The 24893-nt window shown below is 39.2% G+C and overlaps 11 protein-coding genes and 1 non-coding gene across 12 annotated transcripts; 5 read left to right on the top strand and 7 right to left on the bottom strand.

Annotated features, from left to right (window-relative positions):
- Window positions 1–229: 229 nt before the first annotated feature.
- RPS28B (40S ribosomal protein eS28) lies at window positions 230–433 on the bottom strand (the record flags this gene model as incomplete). Its single annotated transcript, XM_033912122.1, has 1 exon — window positions 230–433. One exon carries the CDS (start codon window positions 431–433, stop codon window positions 230–232), a length of 204 nt encoding a protein of 67 aa, XP_033768013.1.
- Window positions 434–740: 307 nt separating this feature from the next.
- RED1 (Red1p) lies at window positions 741–3266 on the bottom strand (the record flags this gene model as incomplete). The annotated part of the gene is made up of 1 exon (XM_033912121.1): window positions 741–3266. The coding sequence occupies one exon, from the start codon at window positions 3264–3266 to the stop codon at window positions 741–743; it is 2526 nt and encodes an 841-aa protein (XP_033768012.1).
- Window positions 3267–3917: 651 nt separating this feature from the next.
- Window positions 3918–4112, top strand: TMA7 (Tma7p; the record flags this gene model as incomplete). Its single annotated transcript, XM_033912120.1, has 1 exon — window positions 3918–4112. One exon carries the CDS (start codon window positions 3918–3920, stop codon window positions 4110–4112), a length of 195 nt encoding a protein of 64 aa, XP_033768011.1.
- A 576-nt stretch (window positions 4113–4688) lies between these two features.
- On the top strand, window positions 4689–5336 carry YPT6 (Rab family GTPase YPT6; the record flags this gene model as incomplete). Its single annotated transcript, XM_033912119.1, has 1 exon — window positions 4689–5336. The coding sequence occupies one exon, from the start codon at window positions 4689–4691 to the stop codon at window positions 5334–5336; it is 648 nt and encodes a 215-aa protein (XP_033768010.1).
- A 325-nt stretch (window positions 5337–5661) lies between these two features.
- Window positions 5662–7704, bottom strand: LCB5 (sphinganine kinase LCB5; the record flags this gene model as incomplete). Its single annotated transcript, XM_033912118.1, has 1 exon — window positions 5662–7704. One exon carries the CDS (start codon window positions 7702–7704, stop codon window positions 5662–5664), a length of 2043 nt encoding a protein of 680 aa, XP_033768009.1.
- An 839-nt stretch (window positions 7705–8543) lies between these two features.
- On the top strand, window positions 8544–10262 carry HSP60 (chaperone ATPase HSP60; the record flags this gene model as incomplete). Its single annotated transcript, XM_033912117.1, has 1 exon — window positions 8544–10262. One exon carries the CDS (start codon window positions 8544–8546, stop codon window positions 10260–10262), a length of 1719 nt encoding a protein of 572 aa, XP_033768008.1.
- Window positions 10263–10711: 449 nt separating this feature from the next.
- Window positions 10712–12829, bottom strand: GSY2 (glycogen (starch) synthase GSY2; the record flags this gene model as incomplete). The annotated part of the gene is made up of 1 exon (XM_033912116.1): window positions 10712–12829. The coding sequence occupies one exon, from the start codon at window positions 12827–12829 to the stop codon at window positions 10712–10714; it is 2118 nt and encodes a 705-aa protein (XP_033768007.1).
- A 923-nt stretch (window positions 12830–13752) lies between these two features.
- SPAR_L02820 (uncharacterized protein) lies at window positions 13753–14718 on the bottom strand (the record flags this gene model as incomplete). Its single annotated transcript, XM_033912115.1, has 1 exon — window positions 13753–14718. One exon carries the CDS (start codon window positions 14716–14718, stop codon window positions 13753–13755), a length of 966 nt encoding a protein of 321 aa, XP_033768006.1.
- A 1597-nt stretch (window positions 14719–16315) lies between these two features.
- On the top strand, window positions 16316–16388 carry SPAR_Ltrna10A. The gene has a single exon. It is a non-coding gene; the product is annotated as a tRNA-Ala (tRNA).
- A 141-nt stretch (window positions 16389–16529) lies between these two features.
- On the bottom strand, window positions 16530–20969 carry HAP1 (Hap1p; the record flags this gene model as incomplete). Its single annotated transcript, XM_033912114.1, has 1 exon — window positions 16530–20969. One exon carries the CDS (start codon window positions 20967–20969, stop codon window positions 16530–16532), a length of 4440 nt encoding a protein of 1479 aa, XP_033768005.1.
- A 1400-nt stretch (window positions 20970–22369) lies between these two features.
- Window positions 22370–22942, top strand: NDL1 (Ndl1p; the record flags this gene model as incomplete). The annotated part of the gene is made up of 1 exon (XM_033912113.1): window positions 22370–22942. One exon carries the CDS (start codon window positions 22370–22372, stop codon window positions 22940–22942), a length of 573 nt encoding a protein of 190 aa, XP_033768004.1.
- A 65-nt stretch (window positions 22943–23007) lies between these two features.
- Window positions 23008–24717, bottom strand: CQD2 (Cqd2p; the record flags this gene model as incomplete). The annotated part of the gene is made up of 1 exon (XM_033912112.1): window positions 23008–24717. The coding sequence occupies one exon, from the start codon at window positions 24715–24717 to the stop codon at window positions 23008–23010; it is 1710 nt and encodes a 569-aa protein (XP_033768003.1).
- Window positions 24718–24893: the final 176 nt, after the last annotated feature.

The raw sequence follows: 24893 nt of genomic DNA, 5'->3' as shown, positions 1-24893 counted from the left end.
GAATGGAAAAACCGACCAAAGCACAAACACTTACTGCCTTCTATTCCTTCTTTCGATTGTTTGAATGAGCTTACCAACGTTTATATTATTTGCAATCGGTTTCACGACTAAACCCAATTAAAATAATCATTCCGACTTCATTTTTTGAGAGATATTAAAAAATAAGTTGTTTGTTCGCAAATATAGAAAAAAAATGCTTGAAGAGCATAATTAAAGTTTTAGTATTTCTTTAACGCAAACGACGAGCTTCACGTTCAGATTCCATCAAGACCAAAATGTCGTTTTCTCTGACTGGACCCTTGACATTTCTGACAATGGTACGGGAAGTGTCTTCCAAGAACTCAACACGAACTTGGGTAACACCACCACGAGAACCGGTACGGCCTAAAACTTTGATGACTTTAGCTAAGGTGACTGGGGTCTTAGAATCCATTTTTGCTGCTCTTTTTTGCCTTGTTTATTATTTCTATTCATTAAGAGAAAAGAAGAAATACCGGGATCTGAAAAATGTCAAATGGAGGAAGACCAAAAATGCTAATGAAGCAGAAAAGATCTTAGTTTCTTCGAAACAAATGAAAAAAAAATTGTCAAAAAAAGTTGCGTGATCATTTTATACGTATTGGCGCTCTGATTGACAGAGTGCAAGCGATGAGGGAAAAAAATCAAACACGTATAAGCTTTTGTATATTGCTTTTGTTAGCCAACTTAAATCTAAAAATAATTGTGGATATGTATACTATTTATCCCCCGTTATTATTGAATTTCCTTGTCCTAATAGCATGAACTAGCTGATCTTCAGGGAGATTGATCATGTCTTTGATCTCACCCATGAATTTAAGCATCTCATTGGTATCATTCTGGAAATTATCTTGTAATTCGGAAAATAGCTTTTGGTATTTTTCGGACAACTCTTTCAAGATTTTAGTATTTAACTCTTGGTTTATTATTGAAATTTTTCTTACCAACTCATTAGAAAAATGATTGATTGAGCTATAAATTTGTTCTTGCAGCTTATTCGTGAACGAATTCTGACCAGGAACAGATGATCCATGAGGTGAATATAAGTCAATAACAGTGGTGGATTCCAAAATATCTGTAATGTTACAATTGTTACAGTCTTTGTCTGGCAGGTTATGATTTTCTACTACGCTTGAATTAGTAAAGGTTTCTTTTCTTTTTTCGGACTGAAGAGATACTTTAGCGCCATCTCTAGTAATTTCTTTGCTTTCATTAACATCTGGAGAGCAGTTTTCTTGAAGCTTATCATGCTCTTCATTCATAGAACTACCTTTTTTTTCACTTGCGTCGCTTGCCATTCGTTCATTGTTGGTGTGCACAGCCTGATCATTAACTTTCTCGGCTGTTGTTTCTGTGATTGACTTTTCTCCTGTAACTTCTTTATGGGTACGCAGCTTATTTACTTTTATGGATTTGGGTTTTGTCGGAGCATTTGATCTGAGATTGCGTTTATCTTGGGAAGGGACATCGATAATGGGCTTAAAATTTGTTAGCTTTTTCTGCTGCTTCTTCTCCTTTTTGTGGAATTGCTTCTGCTTCTTAGACGGAGGTTGCCCAAATATGGTGTCAAGAATGTTAATATCTCTTTTCTTGATAGAGGAATTCGACTTTAATTCAGTTATTCCAATGACCTTTTGATCAATATTAGGCTTTTCCTTATGATTAACAAGACGCGATTTACCTACAACTAACGAGGACGTATTTAAAAACGCCTCTTGTATCTGTTCAGATGGGCGTTCTTCGTTTTGTACATCCTTATCCTTAAATTCTTGCCTCAAAATTTCTAGTGTCTTAGTAGACTCTCTTCTCATTTTCCTCATTTGAGCGGATACTACAGGTGACTGGTCTTCTGAATCAATATGGACGTAATTCCTTGGCCTTTTTGTATCCTTGGTGCTGTTTATTTTTAGATCTGTGAGAGTAACATTGTCTTCTCCGTCTTCCGTACTTGACTTTAAATCCCATTCATCAGATCTTATGGAAACGGAACGGTCAGGAGTGACTAACTGAACCTTTTCGTTACGGGAAATAGATGATTTTATTGGATATGACATGGGAGTGGATAATTCATCGAGAGATTCTCCCTCTTCGTCTTCTTTCGGCTCATCGATCCTTCCAATTTGCTCCTCTTCTTCACCCTCATCTTCGGGTTCCTCCTCAATATAGTCTAACACTAAAAAGGTTTGTACTTCACTTATCTTAGGTATATTGTTAACATTGTGGAAAAAGGCTTCACCTAATTTCTCATCCTCAAATTCCAGTTGAAATCCTCTTGTTTTGTTAAATAAAAGTTCTATGTTATCAGCGGTGGTTCTCACACATTCATGAAAGGGATGTCTCAATTTAATCTGAATTTTGTTTTTCAAGTTCTTAATAATCCTGATTTTTTTCCTCTCAAATTCCAATGGGGCTTCTTCGTCCAACCAAAGGTAGATTTTGTTGTATATGCATTGAATGAAATAAGAACTTTCATTGCCATCTTCTTTTTTCTTCAATATGCGGAGGTTTTTTAATGCTTCAGATCCGCTATAAGAAACCTGCCTTAGAATTCCCGTAAATAATAAGGTTGATATGAAATTATTGCAAAGAAATCGGCAAGTTTGTGAGCTCCCATGTTTGCCGCTAAGAGGGTAAAATTTATTTTCAAAGAAAAATTTGTTCTTAGACCTGCTTTGCCATAACTGAGGTATCCTTTCTACTTTCTTGGAACTTGAATCACTTTTCACAAAACAGTTAGAGAGAATTCTCACCAGAAAATTTCCTTGCTGCAAATCCTGTATATTATCAAACAACTGGCCAATTTTTTTAGCATATTCAGTTTCAATCAGTTTGACTATAATCGTTTTGGATCGAGGAACACTGCTAAGGATGGTACTAACAACAGCCAAGCATTTCCAACTGATCGGATTTTCCGTTGCGATTCCAATCTCAATTAAATAATTCAAAACTTTACAGTCTTCATCTATCTTAATTTCAGAAGAAAATCTCAATTTCAAAATTGAATGCCAAATATCATCACTTGAAAGATTCGCATCCGTGATTTTAACGGCAACGTTTACGATGTGAAATAACAGCTCAAAATTCTGTATTACTTCTCTCTTTATTAGTAGCAGATGGAGAAATTCTTCCAGCTGTTTAGAAGTTTCCAGGGTCACTGACTCATAGTTAATTCCTTTCGTCTCATTCCTGGGCTGCGCTAAGTCATTTTTCAGGCAAACGCCAAAAATCTTTTTTTTCAAACCTTCCATACTTATCACTGTATTTGCTTTGCTTTTGTGGTCCTCACCTCTTCAGAATTTTTATTCTGTTTTTTTATTATCTTTCCTGTTTTACAGGTAATGTGATTGAATCCATCTTATCCTGTCATGATATCGTATTATTATTTAGCCGCTGAACTCTTTAAAATGAGTATTTATCGTTTTTTACGTCGAAAAAGTAGTCACACACTGAACTTCTTTAAACCAGCTAATAATCGTTACTTTTCCTTTTTGGTTCTTATGCATAAGTCAATACAAGATCACACATTACAGATGGTTGGCAAACGCTAGCATTTTTTATCGGAAATTACAAAGTATCTTTGGAAAGCCAATGCATGCCTTCTGTATGAAATTACGAATTGTGGGTGCACAAACTTTCTCTCGCAGCAAAAGGCCCTTGTGATTTTTGTTATTATGTATGATGGGAAACTCCTTTAGTTGCCTTGGCTTGACTTTTTCGGTTTGTTCTTTCTGTACCGAGATAAAAAATTGTAGTAAATCTATACTTCTGGAAGGTTTCCCGCGACGAAAATGAACCAGAAAAAAAAAAAATCTCAATTTAAAATTTTGTAATTAATTGTTCTTCTGTATACGGTGGATTGGAAAAGCAGAAGAGTAATCGAAAAAAACCTAAAAGCAATCATGTCCGGTCGCCAAGGTGGTAAGATGAAGCCTCTGAAGCAAAAGAAGAAGCAACAACAGGACTTGGATCCTGAAGAAGTTGCCTTCAAAGAGAAGCAAAAGGCCGATGCTGCCGCTAAGAAAGCTTTGATGGCTAATATGAAAAGCGGTAAACCTTTAGTCGGTGGTGGTATCAAAAAATCTGGTAAGAAATAAAAGGTTTATGATGACATCAAGTATAAATTACTCAGTTTTTTTTAGTTCTCATTCTTTAAGTAAATACATATATTACCTAAGATAAGCTGTTTACAAGACGTATTGCCTTTTCTGATGTTTAATAATTGTACTGAGTATGTATAATGGTGAAATTTAACAAATTTGGCGGGTTTGGTAATGAAAGCCCTTCACGTGACTATCTCGAAGAATGAAAGCACTGATGTGCAATGAGCTCATTTTCTATGCAATGATGATCGTAAGGGTACAGTGCCTATATTAGGCTAATAAGTAGGAAAAACAACGTTGTCATACTACCCATGGGCCGGGCATTTTAAGTGGAGCAGGGTGTTTTAATTGTAAGTGCTGATATTGGCTTCTTAAGAAAATGGCGGAAGATTTTCCGGGTATCTACGCCTTCAGCGCAGTGCAATTAGTGGAGGAAAACAGTGCTCATGAATAGACTATTGGCATGTATGATGTAAAAATATCACAATTGGGTCACATAAAGTGGTGTAAAAGAAGCATCTGAAGCTACTGATTTTTAACAATAGGGGATTCACAAAGAATAGATTAAGAATGAGCAGATCTGGGAAATCATTGACAAAGTACAAAATTGTTTTTTTGGGAGAACAAGGTGTTGGAAAAACATCTCTGATCACTAGGTTTATGTATGATACGTTCGACGATCATTATCAAGCTACGATCGGTATAGATTTTCTTTCCAAGACTATGTATTTAGATGATAAGACAATTAGATTACAGTTATGGGATACGGCGGGTCAGGAAAGATTTAGATCATTAATACCCTCATATATCAGAGATTCGAGAGTTGCTATTATCGTTTACGACATTACAAAGAGAAAATCATTTGAATATATCGATAAATGGATAGAAGATGTTAAAAATGAAAGAGGAGAGGAAAATGTCATATTGTGTATTGTTGGTAATAAAAGTGATCTATCAGATGAAAGACAAATCTCAACCGAAGAAGGAGAGAAAAAAGCAAAATTATTGGGTGCTAAAATTTTCATGGAGACCTCTACAAAGGCAGGCTATAACGTTAAAACTTTATTTAAAAAGATTGCCAAATCGTTACCTGAATTTCAAAACAGTGAGTCAACTCCTTTGGATGGTGAAAACGCAAACAGCGGAAACCAAAGTAAACCGGGCGTCATTGATATTTCCACAACAGAGGAGCAGGAACAAAGCGCTTGCCAGTGTTAACCTCTAATAATTCAGTTTTATCGTGCATAAGGAGAAGGACTCTTTGTGCGTCATATTTTTTAGTGAACTACCAGCACATAATAACTGTACTGATAATATTAATAATAATCATAATCATAATGTGTTCAACGATCTGACGTGTAGGAGCTAGTTCTCACTAAGCATGACTGTATTAAAGAATGGTATTAAAACTTTTTATAAAGAAGTATGGAGTGTATAAAGTTATTATACAGCAACAACAACGTAAAAATATAGAAAAAATAGGAATGACATATTCTAATTTTTAATTAAATGTTCAGTATTGGGGAAAAGACTAAAAAAAGTGTCACATAGAATCAAAATCTGTGTCCACATAACGCCCATTTCTCAGTAACGTCTTGCATAAACGGGGCATAATTTCGACTTGTAAGGGCTCTAGAGGAAATTTCTCGCCATCAACAGAGAACAAGCCGTTCGCCAGTTTTGGTATTATCTTGTATGCCAAAATTTTAGAGTGTAAGACTTCCGGTTGTAAGACATGGGAACCCTTATCTAGTCCTAGTAAGATTGGTGCCATCCTCGTTAACGAGGTTCTTGCATCGGTAATAACCATATCCATTGTACCATCTGAAGGAAGTGCTGCTGGAAAGAATTTAGTGTCAGCAGCCACATAGGGCATTTTACCCGTATAGAAGATACCTAGATTGTTTGATATATTGGGATCCAATCTCTCCCAATCACTAGGGACACCCTCATCTAATGGATATTTTATTTTGAAATCCTCTTCTTTAATGAGGTCAGCACTGGAATCTGCCGGATCACGGAACGCCAGATGGTCATCTTCCTCCTCCTGATCCATATCTTGATCTTCATCTTCATCTTCGTTCTCGGTCTCGTATTCATTTTCGTAATTATAATTATCAAGATCTTCGTTACGTTTGCTCATGGTAATATGCTGAAATTCTAATGAGCCTTTGTTTTTGTGTTCCAGGTAGTGAGTTTTCAACTCATTTTTCGATTTGGCGGCATATTTCACATATATTTCACAGGGATATTTTTTTTTTTGTATGATGTTAAATGCCACACCCAGTTCAAACCTTGCAGGTCCCATCCATCTGATGAATTCTGTATTTATGTCAGTTTCTGCAATGAGACCGTATGTTTGACTTAAAAATGATAACTTTGGATGCTCTCTGGCATAAGAAGGTTGGGAGCAACACATCAAATCGATTCTGGTCTCTATCGATTTTATCAAACATAACGTTGAGTATGAAGGATTGTTTGTCCAGTGACAGGATACGCTCATTGCGTTACCTGATCCGCACGGAATTTCTGTAACGGCAATATTATTGAATGCTTTAACGTGATCAGGCCTTCGGTATAACCCATTAATCACCTCATGAGGGATGCCATCGCCCGATGCGCAAGCAATAGTGTCATATTTATCAATATCCATTTCCCGTGCAATTTCTATAGCATGCCCAGGGTATTTTGTATAAACAACTTCTATGGAGCACCGACTAGCTAATAGTAATGGTTTTGCCTTCGTCATAAACAGCTTTTTTGCCTTGCCTTTACCACCAAAGGGATTAATTATTACAAATATGGACTTGTTTCTCCTGGTGTTTTTGTAACTTCTCTTTAGAATCTCCTCAACTAAATCCTCTTCGTCTTTTGGGTGAGAAGAGGGATGAGGTTTGTAGTCAATAGAAAGTGAAACCCTTTTAGGTACAACGTCATGCCGTCTTGGCCTCGCAAATATAACCTCGACTAGTTTCGTAAAAGGAGATCTGGAAGAGATGAGGCTACTACTACTGTTACTCCAGCGTGATAGTGAATTGCCTTTCCTTTCTTTTTTTTGTAAGGACTCTGAATCATCAAGGTCGCCCTTTTCACTAATGTTACTCATTGAGCTGTTTAAAGGCGAAGTGGGTGATGAATTGGCATCATAATAATGCGGGGGTTCCTTTTCAATGTACCTAGCATCCAAGATTCGTCCATAGGGTATAACGGTGTTTGCAGGCAGTTGTCCATTCACTGATGGATAATGAAGTTTTGAATTGGCGGAAAGGTCATCTTTACTTGTATCCGTTGTAGATGTTTCCGATCTGTCTATTGTATCAGTGTCGCTTAAACAGGTAACACAGCTAATTAGTGAAGCCGTTTCAAAAATGCTATTGTTATCACTGTTGCTTTGAAAGCTAGTTCTGCTGATGTTATCAATGCTGCTGCGACTTCGTTTATCTGCCATTCTGTTTGCATATGTGTAGGGACTTGATGGTTTCGCCTTGATCATTATTCCCTCCTCAGTCAAAATTGCTGAGGTTATTTGCTTCTTCCTAGAATGACGAGACCTGCCCTTACGTCTCTTTGAAGGTTTCAATGTCATCTCTTTTGGCTTACTGTTTAACTTCTTAAGTTATTTGTGTGTTTTTTCGAGATAATATTGAGAATCTTTCTTTTCTTCTTCTCTTTACTATTTTGCAACAATTCAAATAACAGTTTATGCTACAGTTATAGTTTTTTAATTGTTTTTGTATAAATAGATTCGGCACACGCAGCTTACGTTCCCTTTCTTCTTCGCCTGCGAAGGCTTTAACAAGGCCCGAAAACACCTTGATTTGCAAATCTGGCTATGAAACTTGCAGGAAAGCGGTGGCAAGTAAAGGGAAAAACACAAAGCAAAAGTAATATAAAATGTATAAAGGATAAGAAACATTTTGTAGATAAAAAGATGAAGAATATACCTCACGCGTTCATATGTTCCTCATATCCTACTATTGGCAACTGCTGCGGGCATATCAATCCGCGGGATCATCAAGTAGAACACCAAGAGTAGTTGCATGAACAAGTACAGCCAAGATTCCTGTCGGCTATCTCTGGTCCCTACTCCACTGTTTTATAAACTATACAACAGAGTTACGAGTAATTGAGGCTGTTTATTACCTGGTATTGCCTCTAGAAACTTCCTTTATAGCCGCCCACCTGTAAGTGTCATTTCATACGGAGCTCGTGGAATTTTCCAGAAAACTAAATAGGGAGGGTGACTCTACTTTTGCTTCGTTTTGCCCGGAGCAGAATCCAAGCGGACATTCATATATATATATATATTGAAGGAGACGAAGTTTTACATCCATTATGTAAGGTTGTGATTGAGCTTACGTGCAATTCATTGAACAGTATAAGAAATTTCCCACGAGAAAACATCATAGACGAAAAGCTGTCAGAATGTTGAGATCATCCGTTGTTCGTAGTCGCGCTACTTTAAGGCCTCTATTACGCCGTGCTTACTCCTCTCATAAAGAATTGAAGTTCGGTGTCGAAGGAAGAGCCTCGCTTCTTAAGGGTGTCGAAACTTTAGCCGAAGCGGTTGCTGCTACTTTGGGTCCAAAGGGTAGAAATGTTTTGATTGAACAGCCTTTTGGCCCTCCAAAGATTACCAAGGATGGTGTTACAGTTGCAAAATCTATTGTGTTGAAGGACAAGTTTGAAAATATGGGTGCTAAATTACTACAAGAAGTTGCCTCTAAGACCAACGAGGCTGCCGGTGATGGTACTACTTCCGCTACTGTTTTAGGTAGAGCCATTTTCACCGAATCAGTCAAGAATGTCGCCGCTGGTTGTAACCCGATGGACTTGAGAAGGGGCTCTCAGGTTGCAGTTGAAAAAGTTATTGAATTTTTGAGCGCCAACAAGAAGGAAATTACCACATCTGAGGAAATTGCACAGGTAGCAACCATTTCTGCTAACGGGGACTCTCATGTTGGTAAGTTACTAGCTTCAGCCATGGAAAAGGTTGGGAAAGAAGGTGTTATTACTATCAGAGAAGGTAGAACATTGGAAGACGAACTTGAGGTTACTGAAGGTATGCGGTTTGATCGTGGTTTTATTTCTCCATACTTCATCACTGATCCAAAGTCGAGCAAGGTGGAATTTGAAAAGCCATTGTTACTGTTGAGTGAAAAGAAAATCTCTTCTATTCAAGATATCTTGCCAGCTTTGGAAATTTCCAATCAAAGCAGAAGACCTCTATTGATCATTGCTGAGGATATTGACGGTGAAGCCCTTGCGGCTTGTATCTTGAACAAGTTAAGGGGTCAAGTTAAGGTTTGCGCTGTGAAGGCACCTGGTTTCGGTGATAATAGAAAGAATACAATTGGTGATATTGCAGTGTTGACGGGTGGTACTGTTTTCACTGAAGAGTTAGATCTGAAGCCAGAACAATGTACCATAGAAAACCTGGGTTCTTGTGACTCTATTACCGTTACCAAGGAAGACACTGTTATCTTGAACGGGAGTGGTCCAAAGGAAGCCATTCAACAAAGGATTGAACAAATCAAGGGCTCCATCGACATCACCACCACAAATTCATATGAAAAGGAGAAACTACAAGAGCGTTTGGCCAAACTGTCCGGCGGTGTCGCTGTCATCAGAGTTGGTGGTGCGTCCGAAGTTGAAGTTGGTGAGAAGAAGGACCGTTACGACGATGCTTTGAACGCTACCAGAGCCGCAGTCGAAGAAGGTATCTTGCCAGGTGGTGGTACTGCTTTAGTGAAGGCATCTAGAGTTTTGGACGAGGTTGTTGTCGACAATTTTGATCAAAAATTAGGTGTTGATATCATAAGAAAGGCGATCACAAGACCTGCTAAGCAGATTATCGAAAATGCTGGTGAAGAAGGTTCAGTTATCGTCGGTAAATTGATCGATGAATATGGTGATGATTTTGCCAAGGGTTACGATGCCTCTAAATCTGAATACACTGACATGTTAGCCACTGGTATCATTGATCCATTTAAGGTTGTCAGATCCGGATTAGTGGATGCTTCTGGTGTTGCCTCACTATTGGCTACTACTGAAGTTGCTATTGTCGATGCGCCAGAACCACCTGCCCCTGCCGGCGCTGGTGGTATGCCAGGTGGTATGCCAGGTATGCCAGGTATGATGTAACGACCGCCTTAATTCAAAATTTATCTTTCGTTTAAATATGGTAATAATTTTATTATCTTGTAAATACAATATGAAAAAAGTTGAGATTTTAGTAATCACTTTTTCAAGTATAAAGAATTATATATGACTATGAGCTATTATATCCTTAATTATGACTATATGTTGATCAGCTGGCTAAAGATGGAAAGAGTTACCACAATCATGTTGCTTTTTATGAGTGAAATTAAGTTATTTGGTTTATAGCTAACGCAGACGGATCTTATTAGGAGGAAAAGAAAAGAAAGAAGTGAATTTAAGATCGCTCAAACTTGTGATATATTTTCAGACGCTATTTCAAATATACTTTAGTGCGGCGAACGGAAAGTAAAAGAAAAAGAAAACGCCTCGAAATGTTGTATGTTTTTATGGTAGGTTTTTTATTTTCAATATTGTTTATATCGTGATAGAGTTCAACTATCATCGGCATATGGGCCGTCATCGTCGTCATCGGCTGCAGGATTCACACCTAGTGAGAAATAATCATCCGCGTTATTAACTTCCTGCAGAGTACCCAAATCACCAGGGGTCATATAGACTGTACTGTTTGACCTCAAATCTCTTGGTGAGCCTGGTACACTTAGTGGTCTTGCAACTTTTAATTTCTTACCGCCCGCTAAAGTATCCATGTTAGAATCATTTAGTTCTTCACCAACTAGCTCTTTGAATTGATCAGGATAGCCTCTTCTTAATGCCAATTGTCTTGCCTTGACGTACTCGAGGCCCATTCTTTTCCAATCCAGTAAGTCGGAGAGTCTTTCAGTTCTATTTCTTTGATTAATTCTTTGCCTTCTCGTCTTTTTTACAAATTCTTCCATGTAGTCAACCAGTTGCTCCACAGATTCGTCAGGTGCCTTGAAACGACGGTCCACAATATAAATACCGTAATCTTTAGCTTGGTTGGTTTCGATCAAGTCTTCCATATAGGCACCGAAGCCAGAGACGTTTGTTGTGATAGAAGGAACACCCATTACTGTACATTCTGCAGGTGTGTACCCCCAAGGCTCATAATATGAAGGGAAAACACCCAAATGACAACCACGAACGAACTCATCATAATCCAAACCAAGGATCGGATTATTTGCGTTCAAAAATTCAGGATGAAAGATCATTTTGACACGGTCGCTTGGGCTATTAAACAATTGAACTTGTCTGATTTTATTTAAAATCAGGTCATTAGCGTCATCAACCATATTGTGTGTCACTATTGGAGGTAATTGTCCCTCTGGCCTTCTCAAAGCCAGAATACGCCTCTTCAACATAACTTTATCGGAACTCTTCAGCAACTCACTCAAATCGGTTGGTAATTCGGTCGTCAGCCCATTGTGAGGAAATCTGATGGCATGATCGAATATTCTTTTACCGATTGATGTAGTCACTTCATGTACAGTATTTTCTAATGCTTTCACCTCTGCCTGGCCTTTCAATGCCTCAACGGTGAAAGAATTATTTTTGGCGGGCATGACAATAAACGCTACTACGGTTTTCTTGGATCCAGATACTTTTAATCTATAATTTAAACGCGCTAGAGCCTCGATAAACATGTCAGCACCCTTATTTTTATACTCATATCTACCAGCAATGAAAAAGTACAACGTATTGTCTAGATCGAAATCAAAGCAACCATGAAAATGGCCTCTCACAAAGTCATTGATTTTTTCCTTTTTCAAGGCATGCAAATTTTGGAACTCATGAAATGCTTGAAATTTGATGACATTCAGTCCATTAGGCAAAATTCCATCGGGTTTCCTTTTCAAAAGATGCTCTGCTTCAAAAGCAGTTATTTGTGACACTGTAGTGAAAACGTCTGCAGAATGAGCCGCCGCCCTCTCTATACAATAGCGATGGTATATGCCGAATCTGCCAGCTTCGTGATCGACATCAACAGATTCTAGACAATTGTAAAAGTCGAAACTGCCGGAAGCGCATAAATACCGTCCCAATAAGGTAGCATGTGTCGTGAAAATGGTAACTACATCGATACGCCTTTTACGGCATAAAGGCAATGCAACACCGGCTAACCATTCGTGAAAGTGCGCAACAATTGCATGCTGAGAATCCAAATGCGCCAATTCACCTAGAAACCAAGCCACTGTATAACCCAATAGTATAGCATCATTCGTCTCAAAATCATTCTCGGGAGAAGGAATTCCTACTAGTGACCATAAATCTCCCTTCCATTCGTTCGAATAGCCTCTCACAGAATCCAAGTCAAAAAGTATCACCTTTGGAGCGCCTTCAATCAGCCACCTCCCATAAATAAAATGAACTCCCCTAGATTCCATTGTTTGCAAAGCATGCTGCACAGGCTTCATTTCGTCGGAAAAGGCCTCGGGCTTCTTCCAATCTAATATATCAACTTCATTTTGATAAGTGGCCTTATTTAAGGGCCCTATTAAGTGGTAATGGTCTTTATACTGGGCAACTGTAATGGGAGCCTTGGATTTTAGCACCGAGTAGATACCACCAACCCTATTAGCAACCTCAGTCGCAGTCTCGAATAACAAATGATTTTGTAGGTCACGGGACATTCAAAAAATATCTTTGAGGTAGTCAAAGCTTCAATCAAAATTATCGAAAAAACCCACCACTTCTCAAAGTGATGCTTTAGAGATAGCTAACATATATAAGAAAAGGCAAGGAACCTTAAATTGTTTACGCTGTAGAAGCAGTATATATACTTATGTATATGTTTATATATGTACGAGGAGCTTGCACAAGAAAGAAAGGGGTGGATTGCGTTCCTGGAGAAAACTACGCTTTCGGGGAAAGCTGCTCCCTTTGCTGGCCCAATTCCATGTCCAAAAGGGTTAAATATTGTATGTCCATGCTGAACTTGGTCACATATATCATCACCAATTACCATTTTCAGGGAGTCTGTTCGCGGGGTCGCGGGGACGCTAATCCAGGGGCAGTCCGGTGTCAGAATTGGTAAGCAGCAAGAACCCCATAAGGCCTTCCAGGCATGATAATACTAAGTCAGCATTGTGCCGGAGAATTGAAAATGAGCCATGCCCGAGGCCTCATATGCAGTACTCCTTTACCCCTGTAGTATCTATTTTTGTTTCTAAATGGATATTCGGGCTCTCAGGAACGAATGATAGGAAATGGATTTAAAGTTTTACCATTTTTTTTCATGCGAGGTTTTGTATGTTCCTTTAGTAATGGGGTGCTTAGCTCAACAAACTAGCAGCAAAGAAAGGGCAGTCTTGTCCTATGCCTGCAATATTCAATTTCTTCTCGAAGTATTTATGTTATATTGCCGTATTGTTGTATTTCGCTCATATGTATGTTAAGCTCATCGTACATTTTGAGACACAAGCATAAATCATAATCTAAAAAATAAACATAAAAAGCACTGCTTGACAAAATTTTAATGATAAATAAATGATGTATACATATAAATAACAGGAAACTCGGTGGAAAGTCAACCCAGTCTCAATATTCCACTTTATCATGGTTGTTGAACTTTGTTAGCTGCTTCTTCCAAATCTTTGGTGTATTCTTCATTGCCCTCATCTTCCATCAAAACTCCCTCCTTTTCGGCATCCTCCTGCTCTTCCTCCAGGGTTTCCGGGATAACCTTGGGTCCGTTTTCCAAATCAACTAATGATATAGAGTAGTTGCTGGTACTATACATTCTTGAGTCTTCCCCCTTAGAGGGTGAAACCGTTTTGTTTTTAGCGGGTCCGCGACTTATTGACCTCGATAAAGATCTTAAAAATTCAGCCGATGATTTTTGTCTATCAAAAGATCTACCGCTTCTTTCTTGTCTTTTTTCTGATTTTTCAGGCGCCGTATGATCTAATTCTTGTTCTGCGGATTGATACGATTCACCCTTTGCTAAATGTGGTCTGTTGGAATTGTTTTTGATCATCTGCCCGTAGGAGTTTCTAATTATGTCTTCATCTTCGTCGTCTGCTTTACCTGTAATATTTTCAGGTGTGCCTGATGAAGAGTATTTACTAATGTGATCTTCGACAGGATCAGTAGACGTAATCAGTGAATTCGATTTTGAAGCACGCAAAGAAGGAGAGGAGAAACTGTCTGAATTGATAGATCTATTTCTTTGCTTTTTCTTAAACAAAAGCAGTTTTTTCCTTTTCTCTTCAGCCTCTAGGTCGTCTCTACTACTGCGAACCTTCGAAGCATCAACGTTCTCCAAATCAACTTCGTCGGTTAGCAAAGCACCTTCACGGTTCAATTCCGCTACGGATGTGTAAGATCTATCTCGAATATCATCGTCCTTCTGCATCTTGCTTAGGGCATGATTAGAACTCGTTTGTGGCGTTAGTAACCTCGAAGCTTCGCCTTCCTCATTAAACTGATTACTATACTGGAAATCCAAACTGTTTTCATCATTGATGTTCCTTATAGAATCACCGATTAAACAAGGTGTACTTCCCCTAGCGTCAACCATTCCTATGTATTCGTTTTTCTCTTGAAATGTGTGATATTCTACTTAAATCTCTCACGATTATATGATTTCCAAGTGCAACGTAAAGCTCAAAAATGTATGTTAAAATAAAAACGATTAAAACACGTGGAAAAAGTGCTCTTATTAACCAATACTTTGAAAGTCAAAAAACTATTTCTATCACTGCAGATAATGAACAAATTAAGAAATCTGTAATAGAATCACAAAAGGCTGGGATCCTTCCAAACGCAAATGATAAAAAAGAAGCAACACTAAGTGAAAAACTTGAACAAGTGGTTTCCTATACACTTGATTATCTATTTATATATGGTACGTACAGTGGCTAGTGCATGCGCAAAGCCTTGCCCTTACCGTGGCTTCGTCAGATCCAACCATTCACCATCCCCTGGATATGAACTAAAAATTTCTCGCAAGGTAAGGTCTAGGCCGACGTCCGTTAGGAACCCCCGCTGTCGAGCTTTCAAAACGTAAACATTTCGTCTCTAGTGATAACTGATAAGTACCTATCTATCAATCGTAACCGCAGAGATAGATATCGCCTTGCAGTGCCGTATTAACGAAGAAGACCCTTTACGGTATCTGACCAAAGTGCCATGGAATCGGCCTCACAGACAGGACAGGCATCAAAACGAAGATAATTGTAGCTACACGGAAAAAAACAAATATGACAATCTGCAGGCGGGAAAAAAAGACCGAATACAACACATCATTGTTTACACCACATTTTCAAGTATGCTAAACTTTGATAATATGTAGCGCGATATCTCTATTTTGTATATTCGGACTAATTGAGCGGTTCTTTCTCTAGAGCCTTTAAGTTATCCAAGTGGTCTTCTTGATCCAAGATATACATTCTAGCATTGGCGGCTTCTTTATGTCTAATATAATTACCATCCAGAAATGAAAAAAAAAAAATTGAAGAAGCGACAGTACGCTAATGAGACTAAATTATAAAATCACGTTCCTAAAACAATGAACCGCTCTCAATATGGCAACTGCAAGAATTCTTGTTTTGTTTAAAAACATGTGAGCAGCTAGAGAGAGGTGATTAGGACCTTGACGATTTGGGCTCATTTTTTTAACTAGGTAAACCCGTTTTTACTATAACCATGTTCAAAATCTTAGCTTCGCATGATGAGAAGACGGTTCTGAGAGAAATGTCTCAATGCATGGATATTCGACATTACAAGACATATAGAACACAGAGATACGACATCAGTATATGTTGTATCTCAAGATGAGATACCTCAGCATTACTAGATTTACCAACCTAGACATAAAACATGTATGAAACACGTACGAAACAATAGACAAGATTGAGTATACTAGGCAACCTACTTGCCTAAGATGAACCAAACTAACCAAACGTATAAATACCTGAACAATTAGTTTAGATCCGAGATTCCGCGCTTCCACCCTTTAGTTAGATTCAGATCTTATATAGATTATATAGGATAAGTAACATTCTGTGAATCACGATAATAATAAGTCTGACAACAAGTTACTCTCCTAAACGACTTTAGGATTGTCAAGACATCCGGTATTACTCGAGCCCGTAATACAACAGTATAATATAACTGGGCGTGTGGCGTAGTCGGTAGCGCGCTCCCTTAGCATGGGAGAGGTCTCCGGTTCGATTCCGGACTCGTCCAAAGTTTATTTTTTTGCAATTTCCTTCAACTTTGATTACTATTTGGTCAGTGCAAGTCCGAGATAAAAAGAAAATATCTATGTATGAATAATGAAAAGTAATAATAATCTGTCCTTTTCTATTTATATATAAACAAACCGCATCACTCCCATATTGGAAAATCTGCTCTATAAAAATCAACTAATCCATCAATTTCAACATTATCAACGGGTAGAAAATCAACCGCGTCATTTCTCCCAAGGTTATTAGGATCATTGTATCCACCAACAACTTCTACCAAACTCGACGGATTTATCATTAACCCGTTAAAGTTAGAATTTTGCATCAAAAAATCTTCTAAGTCAGGTTTATACTGGGTAGCAGAATTGGATGCTAAATCTGAACCCTGTGGACTTGTCAGTGTCGATAAAGCACTGCCGTTGGCACTTGTATCTGTATTCGCAGTTCCAGCTCCATTCATGTTCATATTTCCATTCATGGTCGAGCTTGGAATTGAGGTATTAGCATTCATGAATGCACTTGTCATAGGCGTCATTTGCTTGATAGAGTTGTCAAATCCTTCATCTCTCGATGGGTCTGGCAAATTTATTTGATTAGTGGTAATCCTATCTAAAGATGGTAAAGCACCCATTTGCGAAGTAATGTTGGTTAATGATGGTACTGTTGGAATGGTATTTCCGTTTAGCTGGTTCATGGAAAATGATGACAAAAGTGGCTGCACCGATGATAGCCCATTTGAAGGTTTTGGACTGATTCCTCTAGGTATATCGCTGTTGTTGTTATCAACATAACTATCATTAAATCTTCTTCTCTTGGCTTCTGCCTCGCCCGCTTCATTCATACGACGTAGATTACTACTGGTGTACGTGATAGGCTTGTATGATCTAATTGGTGGTAACTGAGTCCCTCCCATCCTAGCAGTGGAGCCCTGTAAGGCCAAGCCTTGCATTGGAGCAGAACCTTCATTAGCACCAGTCGGGCTAACGAACCCCAGCGCATCTTGGTATACGGGACATCTCTGCAGTTGATCTTTGTCGCCAGCAAGAAATCCGCTCATATTTGAAACCTTTGGATGTTTCCAATTACCCAACATGAATGAACTACCCGATTTCGAGTCTGATTTCTTTGAAGGAGTATCTAGTAAAGATACAAAAAATCCAGTAGACTTATTCATACGAATGGCGTAATTATATTTCTTTGATAGTTGTTTCGTTAATTTTTGAAACAGCAGCATTCTTGACATGAGGATTTCTGCTAACGAATCACCTGAATCTAAGTTGACGTCTTTCATAAAATCGTCTTTTTTCAATTCATCAGAGGATTCTTGTTTAACCTTAACGTCCTCATCTTCTACTGAACTATTAAATCCGCTTGATGTACCGTTAGTAATAATTGACGATTCACGCATACCAGTCAATGGGCCACATTTAGCTCTTAAGATCAAACAAACGATGAATTGTAAAGAACGGTGACCAATATCCAAACAAGGGTAAGATAGGATAACATTCATATAATCGAATAGTGAATTAGTATTTCTGATATTATTAAAGAAAATCATACAGTTCCTGTATCCGTCCATGGCAAAGTTTAATGCCTCTTGGGCGTATTCCTTGGCTAAAATATTAGTACCAGGATCTTCGCTCCCCATTGGTTCATAATGAGTAAACAAAATGTAGTTCAATAAGTATAGCAGCATTCTAATTGTCATATGCTTGGAAAAAAATAGAGCTCTCGTTGTAGATTCATGAGGCAAATCCAATTTCTTATCTATATCACTACTAGAGGCGGCTCTACCATCAGCGTACAAGTTTTGGTTATGTTGACCATGGTTTAGAATATCGGGTAGTTTCGGTAGACCATAAATTTCATCGTTATTTGAATCTACAGAACCACCTTCTGAAGTAGGTAATAACCCTTTATTGATCAAAGAGCTCACTACATCATTGACGTTCTCGGTACCATAGGTCAAATTTTTCAACAAATTAATCAATGAATCTAATTCGAATTTTCTCACACTTCTTGCCAAAGAAACATTCAAAATGTGATTTAATACAGCAATAATACATAGATCAATCTGGAAAAAAAGAGTAAAATTCTTGACAATGATTAGCTCCTTGATGTCGCGAACATAATCAATTCTTGAAGCACTTGGTAGCTTCGTATCGCTAAAGTCTCTCAAATTTCTTAGTAGTCGAGGACTTCCCAAGGAAAGAGATTGGTTAACGTCCATGCTAACAATGTAATACCAAATTTTTCTCCAGGTGTGTTTAAATCTTTCAATACTAACCTGGTTTTCCTTCTTGTTTACGGGGTTTGATCCGCTTCTTGAATCAGCGCTTCCGGATCTGCTACTGCTATTGGTAGTGTTAGCAGACATGCTGTTATTTGAATTTGCATTGGTGCTAGGGTTTGCCTTTTTGTTGCCGTTGTTGGACACCTCCTGAGTAGTTGCTGGAATGGTGGCGTTTAATTGAGGAAAATTATCAGGGTCTCTGTGTAACCCACAACTAAAGGCCATTTGAGTAATATTGGACAAAAGGATCTGATGCGACTCGGAATCATGGCCAGGGTTGGCCATACCAGTGTTGTTGGTATTTGTCAAAGTAGTCAAATCGTTGGAGGCACTTTTCATATAAAAGTTGTAAAAAATGGCAAATTGCACTGTGGTTAAATTAACGTTGTTATTGGAAATACTAGAAAGCTCATCAAATTTAATTAAGTATTTTTGACAAAGTTCCAGTGCCTCGACCGGTGTTTCATGTTTTAGCAGAAGGGATTCCTCCTTAGCCATTGAGGTCAATGCAGATGCAGACATATTGCTCGACTCATTAGGTACTAAGAATGAGCCACTTTCTTCTCCCAGGTCGACTTCGCAGGAGTTGGAGGGTATGGATAGCCATGTCAGTCTCAAGATTATTATCAAAATACCTAAATTACAAGAATCGGAAAGTTTTGGAAGGTTGATTTGTGTTATGGGTTGGTTCTCCAATGAAGACGAGGATGGCATGCCCATGCCGAAGTTGTTGACAGCGGGGTTCATCGATGATAGCGAAAGCATTTGATTCACGTGATTTTTGAAATTCTGTTCATCTAAGATTGGAATGGCAGGGTATAAATGTTTGAAGAATTTCTCGATGAATAGTGCGATGACGCGCTTGGGCGGCAACATCTCACAAAGTATTGCGAGGACTTCGGATTCTGTCATGTAGGTATCCTGTTTTCTGTTCTGTAAAGGATGCGAACGAGAATGAGGCCCTGATTGTTGTTGATGGTGTGGAATAGTATTGTGAGCAGAGGCTGGCAAGGCAGTGGTATTTTTCATACTTGAATGGTCAATGGGGCAACGACCAGCGGGGTTGGGAGAAGAATTCATCATATCAGAGGGGAATTCCTTCATGTAGTTTCTATGGTCCACAGGACACTTTGACTGAGGCGGATTCATTGTATGCTTATTGAGGTCTATCATAGGTTTGGCAGAAAATGGGGAAAGTGTCTCTTCCTTGGACGGCATCATTCCTGCAGAATACATGGTGTGGTCAACGGGACACCTCTTCTGGGAGGAAGTATCCTCTCTGGGAGGAATCATTCCCGAGGAAAACATAGTGTGGTCAACGGGACATTTCCTTGGAAGAGGAGTCTCCTCCTTTGGGGCGACCATTCCGGATGCAAACGCGGCATGATCGACAGGGCATTTTCTATTGGCGGCGGCAGCAACAGAAGGAGGTGCTTGCGCATGATTTACGGGACATTTGCTTGACTTAAGCTTAGAGTACGAATTTTTTTGGTAGTACCATTCATTTAACTTTTCCCTCATTGCAAAGATATGACCCCACAAAAGTTTTAGGTACGGGTCACCTTTCATGATAGACAACCAGTGAGTGGCACCCAAGTGGATGGTACCATTACTCTTAATATGTAAAAGATCAAAGTCCTTGGTTAAGTCCAACTCATCGTTATCGTATTTATTTGAGATGGAAAGGGATGAAGAATTTGCATTGGCGTTCGTATTTTTGGAAAAGTCTTGCTGCTGCTGCTGCTGTTGCTGCTGCTGCTGTTGCATATGCGAGGCGGAGGAAGCGGACCCTGTATTTGCGCTAACAAGGGTGGAGTGTTCATCACTACCCATAAACAGGTTGCTGCTCTCGGGAGTGTTGTAGCTCTTTAAAGAGTTAGAAGAAGGGGAAGAGTGCACTTTAGAAAGAGTCTTCTCTAAAGATTTTACACGTTCCCTCAGTTTTTTTAATTCGTTGTCCTTCAACAATTCCTTCTCTGCCTCTTCAGCCCAAGTCTGTTCCATGTAATGGCAGAGATGGGCCACCCCAGTTTTAGTACACTGCTGGCAATGAGGCCTAAACTTATCACACTTAACTTTTCTTTTCCGACAGATGGTACAACTGAGCGGAATTCTGTTACGCTTCCTTTTGATCTTGGAGGAATCTGAAGACATGTGTAAGGGTGGAGAGTTAGAGCTGGTATTGGTACCGGGGGTAGTTACTGTGTGCATGTTGGGACTTCTTGAGACAGAAGACTGGGTCATGGATGCAATGGAAGGCACAGATGAATTATAAGGGGTATTCGACATCTAACCTATTGTTTCCCTTTTTTTTTTCTTTTCTTTTTCTTCTATTTCGTTACCTTCTTGCCTGCGACTGGAGAAAAACTAAAAGGCCAAACTGAAAGGGAAGAAGATTTTCTGCGAAAACAAAACAAGATGCTTTGATAAAACGAACCTGATGGAATGAGGTTCGATGGGATGAAAATTTGATATAATATTGTTCAATATCGTCAAACCTTAAAAGAGCACTGCAGGAACCTATTCTTTGAGGAGAACAATAGCGTCTGTATGCTTGCGGTATCTTGGGCTGTGAGTCTCAAATGTGTGCTTTGCATCTCGAAGAATAATAGAAAAAACCGAAAACCGAAAAAAGTTGTGCCTCAAGAGTATATCCGATATATATGAGCGCGATCGAGTTACCGGGGCCGTTGCTGGTGCCGTTGCCTGGTATTCTAAACGAGACCGCGAGGGTGGATTTCGCCCGGCGGATGAATGGGTGTGGGTGGAACGAGCATTGCATCGTTTAGGAATGTGCATCGTTACCCGGCCCACTCAACAAAAAGGGGCAAGCCAGACAGGTGCAGTCGTTCAGCCGTACTACTGCCACTACTGAGCTCTGTCCATGCGCTTGTCGGTTGTTGAGATAAGAGGAAGAGAGAGAGAGAGATCGAAAGGACACACGAAATTTAAGATACGGCGGACGAGTTATTCTTATGTTTTTTTACAGTGTCTTGCCTTGTGAGGCCCTACTCACGCGGGAGCTAGAGAAACGGTTGTAGCTTCCGTAAGATGTTAGGACGGGATGTTCTATGCTTGAAGGCTTGCTAATCGGTTTGAAGTACGATTTCTGTGTTTATCGATTCTCCACGAATTTTTTTTCTTGAATGTGGCTCCGCCACGATCGCATTTTGCTATCATCGTCTATCCATGGAAGAGAACATTTACAGATGCTGACTGGGCGTACGGGCCTAGGATTTCTTGCGATGGTTTTATTAAGGGACAGAAGCATTCATCGCTGCTTCAATAAGGGTAACAAGGAAAAAAAATTTTAGATATTGGCTATTATACTGTAGCTCAACAAAGTACGCGAACCATTCCCCCATATCAATAACCTTATTTTTAACGCAGTAAAGCCGCAAAAAGGTTTCCTCTTATCGGATCTTGCATTCTTTTTCCTTTTTTTCTTCTTTCACTTTATATGAAAACAATAGCGAGCTGACTTTTCTTTATATCATTTGTAACGTCGAAAATCAATTAATTTGCAGAATCGGGAAATTTAATAACATTAGAAAGGAAGGTTTTCATAATTAACAATGAAAAAGAGGGATATTAAGACTACAGCATACTACCAACGGCGAAGAGAACAATACTCGCGAATTTGAGTAGAACAATCAAAAGGCAGGTACGTGCAACAATCGCAACTTTCTATGGTGCCGAATTTGGATTTGGAAACAGCTTTACAAATAATCTCCTCGCTGGAGACTCAATTGAGCGAGCTTGAAAGTGCCACCAAGGAGTATGAAAACGACTTAGAACAAGTCATCTCTAACTTAAAAAGCGATCTTCTTGAGAGCCAACAACAAAACAGGTGCAACAAGAAACAAATAACGGAGTTAGAAATACAGGTTGATGAGTTGGAAAATGAAAATATCCAACTAAGGAATAAGATAGAAACATTACAATTGGAGAGCGACCGACGACTGGAACGCAACGTTCTGCTGGAACACGAGTTACTCGACACCAAAGACGCGTTGCAGAGGCTGAAAGTCAACAAAGAAGAAGCCACTAGTGGAGAGACTAGAAGAAACAATAGGCCGTTACCCAGTCAAAATAAAAAGATGAAGTTGTACAAGGATACTATCAAAGTCTCCACCACATGTTCAACCTTATACCTGCAGAACATGACAAAAACTAACAATACCGCTAGAAATCACTGTAATATTCCAAATACCCAGATCACACAATCCACCGTGATAGCAACAACGTCTTCCGTTCAATAACACATATACAATTGTGTAGATATAATTATACGTATATATTTACAAGTAGGAAGAACGCAGACGGTTCAAGATGACAACCAAGTCTTCGGGATAATTTTTTTCCACCATAACACAAAATCATAAAAATACAATTGATTAATACGCCTCTCATAGACTATCCAGTTCGTGAAGTTCTCCCACATCCATTTGATAGACCATCTCCCATACTCTAGATTAATCTTTTCCACTTTTTCATCGTAGACTGTCTTGGCGCAGTATTGCGTCATGATCAGGAACGTCCTCTCTGGGCCAAGTGGATTCTGTAAACATTCATCAAGATGTCTGGTCAGATCGTTGGTCTTCAAGATCAACAGCACTACACGGGGGATTCTTGACAAAATGCTCATCAAATCACTCAGCAATGTTCCCTCCAGAATCCCATCTGCCATGACGTCCATTTCTTCCTGTGTTCGACTCGTCGAAATGTCGTAATTCAATGCAGCATCTATGCTACGCCCCGTGATTGCAGCCGCTAAAAGGGGAAACTGCTCGTCGGTGATGTTGGCGAATCCCTTGGCATATTTTTTCATCTTCTTCTGGTCCTTGTCGAACAGTAGCGACAACCAGAATTTGGCATAAAGTCTTCTTGTCCTCGTGCTGGGATATCTATAGAGTCCGTGGTCAAATAAAACGATTTCAAAATTATGGTATCCATTATCTTTAGCGGGCTTAACGGATCGTATAGCAAGATTTCCTCCATGAGGATCACAATGAATACCCACATTGGGTGTAAAGATCATATTGTTAAAAATATGAGAGAGGCAACTCGATACTTCACTGCGTGAGATACCATGACTATCAATGTACTCTAAATCATCTAATCTTTTGCCTCCAACATATTCCATGATCAAAATCCTTTTGTGGCTTTCAATGACCTTGGGTATTTTCAATGCTGTCTGCTTCTTGAACTTACTGAAATACTTACGAGTTTTTTCTGCATTTTCAGCTTCTTTAGTAAAATTCAGTTCCACGTAGATCGATGACTGAAGCTCATCACCAAGCCACGTTAGCGGATAGTCCGGGAAAAAGACGTCCAACAATTCAAACACCGTTCTTGTCAACATAACATCCAATGGTATGAACTCCTTTAACGATGGATGCTGGCATTTGACAGCTACGCTAGAACCTTTACCGTCGCTACTTTTTAGTTTGGCTACATGAACCTGTGCCAATGAAGCTACACCTATCGGGGTTTTGTTGAATTCCCAAAACATATCTTCAATACTAGTGCCTAGATCTTCCTTAAATAACTCATCAATTTCTTCATAAGTGGATTCGGGACAGTGGTCCTGCAATGGTATCATTGTATCCGTCCATTCTTTAGGCAGCATGTAGGTCATTGCCCCAATGTGCTGGCCTAATTTGATATATATTCCACCGTTCGATCGTAGCGCATGCAACGTAATCAAGGCACACATCTTATGACATTTGTTTAAGGCAACTTCGCGTTCATTTTTGCTCTCGTAACTTTTGTTCAGAGCCCTCTTGTAATGATAGAAGCAACGAGTGGTAGCTTGTGTGACGACGGCGACCCTTTTAGCCGTCAACGCTGTATGCTTGACAGAATCATGGAAAGTACCATTGAAATTGTACAGAACTATTGCTGTTGTGATAGAGCCACCCACCAAAAGGGCTCTCCTTGTACTGGGGCTTCTTTGAGGGATGCTCTTACCTGTACTTACATACCGACGGAATACCTCAAACGGCAGTTTGTTAAAAAAAGCTTTAGTCATCATCTACTGCAAACACCGAATAAGAAACATTCAATATAATCTTGCTCAACCTCAGAATTAATAAACCCTCTAACTGATTCTTCCTAGTTATGAAGGTAAAAAAGTACACTATACATACGTAACGCAGCGATTTACAATGTATGTTCTCGGGCCTATGTTTTTGACCTCTTTTAACGGCA

This window comes from Saccharomyces paradoxus (assembly GCF_002079055.1).
Source record: "Saccharomyces paradoxus strain CBS432 chromosome XII sequence".
Classification (NCBI taxonomy): domain Eukaryota; kingdom Fungi; phylum Ascomycota; class Saccharomycetes; order Saccharomycetales; family Saccharomycetaceae; genus Saccharomyces; species Saccharomyces paradoxus.
Note: the sequence above shows the minus strand (reverse complement) of the source record. Positions and strands in the feature narration are given on the sequence as shown.